Below are 13484 nucleotides of genomic sequence, written 5' to 3'. Positions count from 1 at the left end.
TGCAGGGCGCTGTGGTGTACTCCTTTAATCCCAGCACTCGGGAGTTTGAGGCCAGCCTGGTCTCCAGAGTGAGTTCTAGGATAGCCCAGACTGGTACACAGAGAAACCATGTCTCAGAAAAAAAAAAGCAAAATGAAAAAAAAAAGAACTAAAGGATCTAATGGTATCAATGGTCACACAACTTACATGCATGGGAAACAAAATTAATTGTGTTTAAGGCACTTAATGTTTGAAGCACTAAACAAAGTTACAAACCCAGTAAATTTAAATAATTTCAGAGTTTGCAATCTCTGGTGATTGATTGAGGATAATCACTGCCCAAATCTGGTGATTACAGTAAGGGATGGCGTGAGAGAGAGGTGAGGGGCTGGAGAGATACCTCAGTGGTTAAGAGCATGGACAGCCAGGGCTCTTACAATGAGAAACCCTGTCTTGAAAAACCAGGAAGGAGGGAAGGAAAAGAAAAGAAAGTCCTTCTCTGGAAGAAGACACAAATTCTGTTCCCAGCATTCAAGGATTTTTTTGTTTTGTTTTTCTTCTTCTTCTTCTTCTTCTTCTTCTTCTTCTTCTTCTTCTTCTTCTTCTTCTTCTTCTTCTTCTTCTTTTGTTTGTTTTTTTTTGGGTTTTTTTTGGTTTTTTGAGACAGTGTTTCTCTGTGGCTTTGGAGGCTGTCCTGGAACTAGCTCTTGTAGACCAGGCTGGTCTCGAACTCACAGAGATCCTCCTGCCTCCTGAGTGCTGGGAGTAAAGGCGTGCGCCACCACTTCCCGGCCTTTGTTTTGTTTTTCTTTTACAACTTGTTCTCCTCTGTTATCACCCCTTAAAGACTCTTAAACTCAAGACTGTTTTCCAGAGTAGGTCAGTCAGGGTGGAAAGGAGAGGGAGGCTCCTATTAAGGTTCAGTTTTCTGAAGTCAAGCATCATTTCTCCTACTTCCTGTCTGCTTATTTACTTAGTTATTTTTGTTTATTTCAGATAGGGTTTCATGCAGTAGTCTAGGCTGGGCTGGAACTCACTGTGTAACCCACACTGGGCTGGATCTTGAAACAGTTCTGTCCTGGTCTCCCGAGTACTAGATTGAAGCAAGAGCCACCAAATTTGCATTGACTGTTTCATTTCTAATGTCCCCTTTCAACCCAACTTTTCCCAAGGCTTGGAACAGTAAGCAGGAATCCAGCTATATGTATTTTTCATCAGAAAGTGGGTGAGAAAGGAGTTGGTAATATATGTACAATGGATTTTTGCTCTAGACTGCCTTATTATTGTTGGGGTTTTTTTGGGGGGGGGTTCGAGACAGGGTTTCTCTGTGTAGCTTTGGAGCCTATCCTGGCACTCTCTCTGGAAACCAGGCTGGCCTTGAACTCACAGAGATCCGCCTGCTTCTGTCTCCCGAGTGCTGGGATTAAAGGTGTGTGCCACCAACGCCCGGCTGGGGAGTTCTTTTATTTTGGAATCTATGCATCTTTTTTTTTCTACATCATTTGCCAAGTCATGCCATAGTCCATAGAGCAGATACAAATATTTGAGCATGAAAATTCGACTTAAAATTTAGTCATTATAAAATAAAGTTTATTGCACTTAGAAAGTTTGTCAATGGTTAGATATTTGGTCTATCTTTATTTTGCTTCCTGTTTGCTACCAGATAAGAAAATGGCCAGACTATTTAAATAATGCCCTTGATAAGAGCCTTGTGATGATGACAGTTTGTGCCTTCTCATTTATGAGATACTAGGCTGTATCTACAATGTCATTAACCCAGGAAGTCAGAGCACTAGTACTAATGGTCTCTAAGGTTGGATCTCATCTGTGACATAGGTTGCCATACCAGCAGTCTGGATTTGGGGGAAAGTAAATTCCATCACAAGTAAATGCCTTTGTTAAGGAACTCACTGTCTGGATAGTTGCAATGGTATACACAAATGATCTGCATTACTTGAGATGCCAAAATAGGAGAATCACTTGACCCAGGAGTTTGAAACAGGTCTGGGTTAAGTTTCTCAGCTCCATCTCAGAAACATTTACCTTTTCCTGTGACTACATTTCATGATGTAATTGGGTTTGTGTTAGTATTCGGGCATCTGTGCAGGCCTGTCCTTGGGATTCTGATAGGATATGCTCTCTCAGCTGCAGCCACTAAAAGCACCCCCTGTGCATATTCACTCTGTTCACTTTTAAAAGGGCTCTGTCCACCTCCCATCCTTGTCTGTTTGTCTGTCCCTCCCTCCCTCCCTCCCTCCATCCATCCATCCATCCATCTCTGTCTGTCTGTTGCCCCCCTTCCTCTCCTGCTGCTCCTGTACTCGGAGGCCTTTCTTCTCCCCTTCCCTAATAAAAAAAAAAAAAAAAACCTTCTGCTTGAATCCTGTTGCGTGGTATCTTTTCCCTCATGCTGCTTTTCTTAAATTACAACAGTTTGTCTAGAATTTTAGAAGAGTAGAATACATTTTAATAAGTCAAAAATGAGATTTATAAATAAAATGTCAGTGTTATAAATGCATGTTTAAGACTTTTTTTTTTGGTGAAGTTCATTCATTGTAAAAAGAGGTTTCATTTACCTACTTTTCTATCTCTTGCTTCCTTCCTAAGAATATTGGTAATTCCTATATCTCAAATATGAGATGGAAGAGGATAATAAAACTCTCTTCATCTTTCATCGACATAAACCGTTGTGAAAAGTGTGTGGGTGAGGACAATACCTGAGTTTTGTGTACTTTTCTGGCAGGATGTGAAATGAGCTACTGAATATATCAGTGACTTAGTTGGGTGATTAGTTGGTTCCTGCAGAACAGGAGATTGTTCTAGAGCCTCATGCATGCTAAGCAAATGCTCTACTCCAATTGTATATTCTTTGCCATATTTTTATGTTGATCTTACAGGATCTTGCTGACTTATCCAGGCTAACCATAAAGATTTTCCCCTTTATACATCATCTCCTTAGCAGTTGGCATTACAACTGTGTACCACCAAGGCCAGGCCCAGATCAGCTGTAAGATTTTTTAACTACGTATTTAGTCACCACTTAGTACACAAAAAATTCTCACTATGTGTTTTCTATCTTCTTTTTCTATTTTCACTGTAGGGTATAACGATAGCTAGGAAATGCACTTTACCACTGAGCTACATCCCCATCTCCAGTTTATGTCTTTTAAACCAGCTGCAGTTTTCCCACGTAGACATGGAACTGGAGGTTTATCAGTCTTGTGTGTCAGGCACTTTATCCCATCTTGATAGCCTCATGTTTTGTTGTGTTTTTGTTCTATGAGTGAAAGTTCTTTTATTCCTGCAGCTTACCTCCCAAGCCTTTGTTATGTGCACACATCAATACTTTGCCATAGGTGACTTTTCAAAATAGCATGCATGGGATAAAATTCATCTGCCCCTTCTTTGCACTCAGTTGTAACTAGTCACCATGGAACCTCTGGCTCGGGGGTCTCCACTGACTGGTTTCATGGCTGTATGTTTAGTAGAATGGATAGCTGAGATTTATTTTAACTAGTATCCTTTCTGATGGACATTTAGGGTGATCATATTACTTTGCTATTATAGCCAATGCTAAATCAAACATCCTTTCATATATAAATATAACAAAGTGTAAATTATAAATAGAATATACACATGTACTTGCACAAATATACCCACATACTTGAGTCTCTGAAAACAACATGGCCCAGCTTAACATGTTTTTCTTTCTTTTTTTCTTTCTTCCTTTTTTCTTTTTTTTTTTTTTTGAGACAGGGTTTCTTTGTGGCTGTGGAGTCTGTCCTGGAACTAGCTCTTGTAGACCAGACTGGCCTTGAACTCACAGAAATCTAACTGCCTCTGCCTCCCGAGTGTTGGGATTACAGTTGTGCCACCACTGCCCAGCCATCTTTTTTTTTAAGGTTTATTTTGTTTTCTGCATATGGGTGTTGTACATTATGTATGTTTACTAAGTGTGTGTCTGGTATGATGGAGGTCAGAAAAGGGCATGACCCATTGGGACTGGAGTTATGGGTGACTGTGAGCCACCATGTGGCTACTGAAAGTTGGACCCCAACCCTCTGTATGAGCATCCAGCACTCTTAGCTGTTGATCTAGCCTCACCTTTCCTTTTATTGAGACAGGGTTTCTCTGTGTTGCTCTGGCTGTCCTCGGAACACAGTCTGTAGACCAGGCTGGTCTTGAACTCATCTCTGGGACTAAAATCGTGCGCTGCTGCCACCACCACCTGGACTCCACCTTTTTCTTTGTGACAAATTTCTGATAAAATTGTTTGGCCAAAAAATAGCATCAGTCTCAAACCTACTGAGCTCAGCACTCAGCTTCAGGCAGTTCTTGCATACTTTGGTGGCTCTTGGGACACTAGGACTTGCTGAACCTGAGGACTGATAGAAGTTCTTGGCCTGCTTGCCTGAAAAGTGCTATGGTCCCTTGCAGACCTTTTGTCTTCAGTATTTTAAAAATTTCTTGTAGATTGATTTATGGTAACTTAGTAGAGCCCTCTTGGGGAGAGACATTCTGAAGCCATAGGGAAGAACCTGTTCATGACTTCCCGACCGTTTCTGCCAGCAGCCCAAGCTGTTTCTATTCTGTGACTTCCTACCTCTTCAGGAGGAGTCACTCCACATGGGGTGAGGGGTTAAACACCATCAGATGAACTTTCCCCTTCATTCTGGGCAGCAAGCCTTGGACCAAATCTGTAATTACTGGCTGAATGTGGACTCTGTTACAGAGCGCTGTCTCCAGGGTACAGACATCAAGGGGTTGATGTCAGTGCACCTGCACAAGGCCCGAGGCCCTGTAATGGAGGTCAGAAATGCAGATACCATACCAGACCCAGCTCCCACTTCAAGGCATATTTCCACTCCAGCTAGCTTGGCCACCTAGAGCGCATCTAGTAGCAGGAATATGGCCTCTGAAGGCTAATACACATCACTGAAGGCTCCAAGACCCACCTGCCCATACAGCGGCGCGGGGGAGGCTCGGCGCTGCCATCTTTCTCTTCCAATTTTTTGTTTTATTTTGTTTTTTTCGAGACAGGGTTTCTCTGTGTGGCTTTGCAGGCTGTCCTGAAACTCGCTCTGGAGACCAGGCTGACCTTGAACTCACAGAGATCCGCCTGCCTCTGCCTCCCGTTGCTGGGATTAAAGGCATGCGCCACTACCGCCCAGCTCCCTGGTTTTTGTTTTTTAACTCACTATGAACACCAAGCTGGCCTGGGACTTGTGTTGCTCCTCCTGCCTCTACTTCCTGAGTGCTAGGTTTACAGGCCTGCACCATGCCTAGTTGTTTAATTCTTCCCTCATATATTACATCCCAACTGCAGTTTCCCGCCTTCCATTCCCCAGTTTCTTCCCTCTCCCCCATATTTACCCCCATTCTTCCCCTCAGAAAAGAGCCTAGCTCTTTCCTTAAGTTTGAAATTTTTCTAATTTTATTTTTAACATAGTGTTTTGCACTGTAGCCCAAGCTGGCCTGGAACACCCTGTAGCCTAGGGTCTTCTTGAATTTGCTTTGTAGCCCAGGCTAGGCTCAAACTCATATAATATTCTTCCCCGCTGTGGCTTGCTGCGTACTGGAATCACAGGCACAAGCAAAAGCAACCAGTTTAATTTTAGCATTTAAATGACTACTTACCAAAATAGCCAAGTCTTTAGTCCGTATGTACTCTAGTATAGCCTTTGGAAGAAATGCTATTGGCTTTTCTCTTAAATCAAAACAAAACAAAAAAACAAAAAAACCCTAAAATTTGAACAACAAGCTTAATTTTAAAAAGTGAAACACCATAAATATTGGGACTTTTTTCAACATTTTTCTCTTAAAGTTTTGTAGAAAGTCTCCTTTGAGAGTAATGTTAAGTTAGAATTTGAGTGTTTGGCAGCCTGAGCGGACTAAAATGTAAGGGCTGGGGCTGGAGAGATAGCTCAGTAGTTAAGAACACTGGCTGCTCTCCTACAGGACCAGGGTTTCATCCCGAATCCCCACATGGCAGCTGACAACCATCTGTAACTCCGTTTCCAAGGGATCCAACACCCTCTTCTGATCTCCATGGGCACCAGGCATGCACATGGTACACACACATACATGCCGGGAAAACACACATACAAATAAAAATCAGTAATTTAAAAGTATAAAGTCTCATAAGTTTGATAGATTACATGCTGAACAGACACTGGAGATTCATTGAGAGTTCAAAACCATCTGAACAGTCTAAAAGAATCTTATTTAATTTTTTATTGCAAAAAGCTCATAGAAAATTGACAGCTCATATCTATTTTCTTAGAGAGAACATAGTCAACACTTTGTTTCTTTTCATGTTGTTTTCTATGTACAAATACAGATTGAGGACTGCTTATCTGAAATACTTGGAATCTGATGTGTTTCTGAGAGGGGTGTATGTATATGTGTGTTGCAGTATTGACATACATAATGAGATATGTTAGAGATGTGAACAAAGTCTAAATACTAAGTTTAGGTTTCGAATGTATACTGCAGACATAGTTTGAAGCAAATTTTATATAATTTTTACTACACCTTTATTTTAACTATATTCCATCATGTGAGATTGGGGTGGAATTTTCTACTCATGGTATAAAACTGGCCTGCAAAAACTTTTGGATTTGAGGGACACTGTAAATTCTGGATTTTTAGAATAAGCATGCTCAACCTTTTTACGTAATAAGGCAAGATTAGGTATGCACCCTCTCTCTCTCCCCATATACATATACATATACATATACATATGTGTGTGTGTGATTCACAAATTAAATTATATGTCCTATATATAGTTTAATTTGTGAGCCATTTATTATAATTATGTTGTGTACTTTCCTGTTTTTTTCTCCTGTGTATGATGTGTGTGTGTTCATGTATGTGAGTACATGTGTGTGTGTATAGGCTCAAGTAATGTTGACAGTTGTTTTTGTCTGCTCTCCATGTTGTTCATTCAGGCAGGATCTCTCAACTGAAGCCAGGGGTTGCCCATTCAGCTAGTTTGTCTAATCAGCTTGTCCTGAGGATTCCCTATCTCAGTCTTCAGAATGCTAGAATTATAGGTGGACAATACTTTAGGGTAGGGACCCTAAATATTCTCATGGGTTCTGAGATTCCAATTCTGGTCCTTGGACTTTTGTGGCAAGTGCTTTAACTCTATCATCTCCCCAGCCCAGTACTCTCATTTTCAATACATAGTTTGAAGAAACCATTATTGAGATATAGCAGTTATTCTTCATGTTTTGGGGGCATTTACTTTATATTTTTAAAATAATACTATTTGCCACCTTTAATCCAAGTGCACACCTTTAATCCAAGCACTGGGGAAGTAGAGGCAGGTAGATGGATCTCTGAGTTCAAGGCCAGCCTGGTCTATAGAGTGAGTTCCAGGACAGCCAGAGCTACACAGAGAAATCCTGTCTTGAAAAAAACAAAAAACAAAAAAAATAGCCAATAAAATAATATTATTTGTACATATTTGAAATGCATCTTTTATTTTTCAAGTTTCTATTTGGGGAAGGGAGTAGAAGGGAAATTATAAACCTCTTGTTCACATAGTACCATCTGCCAGAAATGGATAAATATTACTTTGTTGTTCTGCATTGCTTAAATATAAGAAGAGTTATATTTGTTTTTTGGGGGGGGCGTTCAAGATAAGGTTTCTCTGTGTAGCTTTGGAGCCTGTCCTGGAACTCGCTCTGTAGACCAGGCTGGCCTTGAACTCACTGAGATCTTCCTGCCTCTGCCTCCCCAACACTGGGATTAAATGCTTTCGCCACCACCACCAGGCAAAGAGTTATATTTGTAAATTAGATTAGATTTACATATGTAGAATTTAAAAATCTTTCACAGGGAAAGGTACTATTTTTCTGTTTTGCCAATTATTTGTTTTAGCTCTGAATCCTTTTCACTTGCTACTGATAAAAAAGGCATCAGTGGGGGCTGGAGAGATGGCTCAGAGCTTAAGAGCACTGACTGCTCTTCCAGAGGTCCTGAGTTCAATTCCCGGCAACCACATGGTGGTTCACAACCATCCGTTATGAGATCTGGTGCCTTCTTCTGGTGTACAGATATACATGGAAGCAGAATGTTGTATACATAATAAATAAAATCTTTAAAAAAAAGGCATCAGTGCCTGAGAGAATCCAGAGTCTTGCTATAAACTCACAAGTCTGAAACCCTGAGGAACATAGAAAGAGGACAAAAGCAAGCAACATCCTGACTCTCTTCAGTGATTGACATGTCGGATTGTTAAGTGTGATGGGCTTTTTGTGAAGAATGTCATTATTGCTCAAGGAGGCAAACCTGTTTCCACAGGATTTTTGCAAGTTGAAAGGCAATTCTAATTAAAAACAACTAGTAGCAGCTTCCCCCACCACTGAAGGTAGTATTTGGCACTTACGTACGTGTTACTAACAATTGTTGAATAGGTGAATGAACAAAGGTAGGGAGTGGTATGGAGTTACATGGGATTTGAAGACAAGGAAAAATAGTTTTCTCACTATATTGCTGCACCTGGGACAGAATTTTGATTGTTATTTAGAGCTTTTATTGTGGGACCTGATAATTTGGTTTATTCTGTTGGGTTGTTTATTATTATCAGTGCATATGTGTGTACTTGTTTATCAATGTGTATATGTGTTCATTTGTACAAGGGTTGATGTCAGGTGTCTTTCTCAATCACTCTCCAGCTTATTTTTTAAATGACAACTTTAAATTTTTATTTCTTTTATGTATTTTGTCTACATGCATGTCTGTGCACCACATACATGCAGTGCTCATGGTGTCCACAAGAGGGTGTCAGAGTTCACAGATGGTTCTGAGCCTCCATGTGGATGCTGAGACATGAGCTGCAGTCTTCTGTAGGAGCAACCAGTGAGCCATCTCTCCAGCTCCTAATTTATTATTTTCTTTATTTCTTGAAATAGGATCTCTCATTGAACCTAGAACTCACTGATTTGGCTAGACCAGCTGCCCAGCAAGACAGTATCCTCTTATCTGTATCATCCCATCACTGGAATTTCATGCTCACATTGCTGTGCCAGTCTTTCTTTTTCTTTTTTTGTGGGCGTGGGGTGGGGTTTCGAGACGGGGTTTCTCTATATTGCTTTGGAGGCTGTCCTGGAACTCGCTCCATAGACCAGGCCGGCTTCCAACTCACAGAGATTCACCTGCTTCTGCCTCCCAGGTGCTGGGACTAAAGGCGTGTGCCACCAATGCCCGGCGTTCCAGTCTTCCTTACGTGGGTGCTGGAGCTAAAACGCAGGTCCTCATATTTAGCACTACAGGAACCTTACCAACTGAGCTGTTCCCCCAGCATTATTATTTTTTAATGAGGATATTATCTACCTAGTAGCCATAAGATAAAACTAAATAAGATTAAAAAATGCTTTAGAGGTTTGGCATTGGTGGCGCACGCCTTTGATCCCAGCACCTGGAAGGCAGAGGCAGGTGGAGCTCTGAGTTCGAGGCCAGCCTGGTCTCCAGAGGGAGTGCCAGGACAGGTTCCAAAAGCTACACAGAGAAACCTTGTCTCGAAAAACCAAAAAAAAAAAAAAAAAAAAAAAACCAAGAAGAAGAAAATGCTTTAGGTTCCAGGGAAATGGCTCAGTCAGTAAAGATTTGCTGAATTCAAACCTCAGAACTCAAAACTTGGTGCAGTATCCTGTACTTGTAATCTACAAGTACAGGCAGGTCCCCGAGGCTTACTGGCCAGCCAGCCTAGCCTACTTGGTGAGTTCTAGCCAGCAAGACCCTGTCTCAAATCAAAAAGTACACAGTCCCTGAAAATTGACACAAGGTTGTCTTCTGGTCTAAACACACACATGTACATATATATCCCTCCCCCATACATGCAAATATATACAAAACCGCAAAATGAAAATGTTCTAGAATTCTTAGGTGAATTTTATATTTATGAAAGTTTATTGACATCTGCTTTTTATTTATTGAACTAAATTAGATAAGTGTTTGTGTTTCAGTGCTTTATAATATTTTACCTTCATCTCAGAGGAAAAGATACCATCCAGTTTTTATTGCCTAAATTTTGCCAAGTCATACAGAACAGATTAGGAATTTTTCAAAATTATATAATTCAAGTAAAGCTGAATTTAATGAAGGATGAGGAACAGCCTAATAATAGACTTTACTTCAGGAAGTCATTATTCCAGGAGCTTACTTGTATTGAAAATACTAGTTATTATTTTAAGGATTAATTGCCTATGCTCCTGTCAAGGCAACTTACGATTATGTCTGATCTTAATGAGTAATAATATAAAACTAGTGGAAATTTACAAAAGAAAAAGATCTGTATATTGCAAGATATATAACATACACTAGTGACAAAATGTTATATCTTTGGATGTCTGAAATACTCATAAAAGCAGTAATGAAGCATTAACACAAATAACAGAGAAATAACTGATATATTTTTTCTTTGTTTTTGTGAAGCACGGTGTCAGTATGTAGTCTTGTCTGGCCTGGAACTTGATATGTAGACCAGGCTAGACTTGAACCCGAGTGCTGGGATTAAAGGCACACACCACAATATCTTGCCAGATGAGGTCACAGGACACCTTTCTGTTCTTAGTTCTCTCCTTCCACCTTTATATGGATTCCAAGGATGGAACTCTGGTCATTAGACTTCCTTTACTCTCTGAACTGTCTTACCCATTTCAGAAACCTTTTTGCTTAAATGTACCATGAACCTTAGAATTGTACATATTCTTTGATTCAGTAGTTACCTTTCAAGTAGCCTATCCTAGGAGAAATTTTCTTTGGCCAAATAATTAATTATAAATAAAAAAAGCTAATTTCAGCTGGGTTGATGGTACAGAACTGTAATCCCAGCTATTGGGAAAGCTGAGGCAGATACATTTTAAGCTCAAGACCTTTCTGGGCTACAGAGTGAGTTCTTTTCCAGTCTGTGCAACTTAGTGAAACCCATCTTTAAAATAAAAATATCAAAAGGCAGCCAGGGATATAACTCAGTTATCGAATGTTTGTTGGCCTGTGTAAATCTCTAGGTTCAATTACTTGTACTACTGCCACACAATCTCTCTCTGTGTCTCTGTCTCTTCTCTGTCTCTGTCTCTGTCTCTCTCTCTCTTACACACACACACACACACACACACACACACACGGCTTGTTGCAGTATTATAAAAAATGGAAACAGCATACATATTTATTATTGAGATAATACATAAATCATGATGTATTCAGTTCATTTGACTACTATCTGACATTGAAATACTTTCATACAATAAACAGGTTTAACATAATTTATGAAAAATAATCCCTAGTCTAGAACTCCTTTGAATACCACCATTACCACTCAAGTAGAAAATTCCATTCTGACTTCATATAATAGGATGTAGACATTAAAAGTACTTAATATTCCACTGGGTGGTAGTGACACATATCTTTAACCCAGCAGTTGGGAGGCAGAGGCAAGTGGATCTCTGACTTAGGGCTACACAGGAAAATCTTATCTTGGAAAAAATGCTGTATATGTAGAGGTATTTACACCAGCCAAGACTGATGACCCGCGTTCTGTCCCAGGGACCCACATGGTAGAAGGAGAAAACTCCTGCAAGTTGTCCTCTAACTAAAATACACACACATCATGTCATTTGCATGTGTGTGCGTTTGTGCATAAACACACACTAAACATAATAAATACATAGTGTATAGGATTGCCTTCAGGTTATATGTATAGGGTTCATGTTAAAAATAAATTATTTTTATGTGTGTGGGTGTTTGAGAGTCACGTATACCTGCAAAGGCCAGAGTGCTGGATCTCTTGGAAGCAGTTACAGATGATTGTGAACTGCAGCCGTTTGGGTGTTGGCAATCAAAGCTGATCCTCTGGGAAGAGCAGCCCCACATAATGGGTTTATATTATGTTGGGTCTCATCTCCAACATATCTTTACATGTATACACACAAAAAATTCCAAACATTGAAGAAACATTTGAAATGTTAAAACACATGTAGTACCAAACTTGTCAGATAAGATATGTGTATATGTATCTTTTACTTAAAATATTTACTATATAGTGAGTGGTAAGTGAAAGCAGGGTACTAAAATACATGCAGAAATGTGGGAAAGTACCAGGAAGCTAACTAGTAGGTCTTGCCAGATAGTGGACTGAATATGTTAATCTTCTTCCCTCTTTTCTTATTTCAATATTGTTATAGTGAGTCTATATAACATTAGTAAAAGTTATTCAAAGGGCCAGAGAAATGCTCCGTGGTTAAGAGAACTTGTTGTTCTCCAGAGAAACTGAGGTCAGTTCCCATCACCCCTGTCAGTTCGCTCAGGTGGATCACAGTGGCCTGTAACTGTAGCTCCAGGTGTCTGATGGCGTCTTCTGCCCTCTGTGGGTACCCCGACACACACACACACACACACACACAGAGAGAGAGAGAGAGAAAGAGAGAGAGAGAGAGAGAGAGAGAGAGAGAGAGAGAGAGAGAGAGAGAGAGATCATTTAAGAGGGCGGTGTTAGTGCAAGCCTTTAATCCCAGCACTCAGGAGGCAGAGGCGATCTCTGAGTTCGAAGCCAGCATGGTCTACAGAGTGAATTCCAGGACATAGAGAAGCCCTGTTTCATAAAACTAAAAAAAGAATAATTTAAGAGGCACTTGAGCACTGTCTACTCTGTCTTCTTTTTTATCTGGCCTGAAGTGACTCACCTCTTTCTTTAATAGTAGTAGTAACTGCCATATATTTACTGGCTTTTTATTTGTATGTGTTAAGTTTTCTGTATGGGTTGTCTTATAATCCTCACAGTAACTGAGCCATCTCTCCAGCCCTTAGTATATTTCTTTAAAGGGTAAAGGCTTTAAAAAAATAATTACAGTACCATCATACTGCAAAAGACATATTTCACAAATATCATAAGTGGGTTTTGTTGATGTCTTCAAATTGTGTGGGTTCTGGGATTCCTGATGTAATTTCTCTTCTTTTGCAGGTGGAACCTCACTTCTTGTGGAACAAGTGTCGCCAGCTCAGAATGTAGCGAGGAGCTGTTTTCATCAGTTTCTGTTGGAGATCAAGATGATTGCTATTCCCTGTTAGATGATCAAGACTTCACTTCTTTCGACCTATTCCCCGAGGGAAGTGTCTGCAGCGATGTCTCCTCTTCTATCAGCACTTACTGGGATTGGTCAGATAGTGAATTTGAGTGGCAGGTAATTTTTTGTTGGTTTGTTTTTTTGAGACAGGGTTTGTGTGTGTAGCATTGGCTGGCCTGGAACATGCTCAGGCTTTACTTTGGAAATGTGTTTCTCCCTACTTCATAATTGATAGCATTTATGTGCTTAGAAGACACGTGTCAGATTATGTTAGATATAAAATATGATAAACCATTTTATCATAGGCTTGTAATTTTTGGTTCTCTTATCAGAAATATACTGTAGCTTATCATTTTATATTCTTTTTGTGTATAGATGTTTTTCTATCCACAATAATTTTTTTCTTCTTGTAGCATATGTAATATGTAAATGTCT

At 40.0% G+C, this 13484-nt stretch overlaps 1 protein-coding gene and 1 pseudogene across 1 annotated transcript in view; one reads left to right on the top strand and one right to left on the bottom strand.

Moving 5' to 3' along the window:
* Fam199x (family with sequence similarity 199, X-linked) overlaps positions 1–13484 on the top strand; it is a 35797-nt gene that overhangs the window by 2275 nt on the left and 20038 nt on the right. The window contains exon 2 of the mRNA XM_027432037.2: positions 12947–13166. Within this exon, the coding sequence (XP_027287838.1) occupies positions 12947–13166 (220 nt within the window). The remainder of the gene's footprint in view (positions 1–12946; positions 13167–13484) is intronic.
* On the bottom strand, positions 4342–4974 carry LOC100755595 (annotated as a pseudogene).

The sequence above is a fragment of the Cricetulus griseus genome, chromosome X, assembly GCF_003668045.3.
Source record: "Cricetulus griseus strain 17A/GY chromosome X, alternate assembly CriGri-PICRH-1.0, whole genome shotgun sequence".
In the NCBI taxonomy this organism is placed as follows: Eukaryota; Metazoa; Chordata; class Mammalia; order Rodentia; family Cricetidae; genus Cricetulus; species Cricetulus griseus.
The sequence above is the reverse complement of the archived record's forward strand: the minus strand, read 5'-3'. Positions and strand labels throughout refer to the sequence as shown.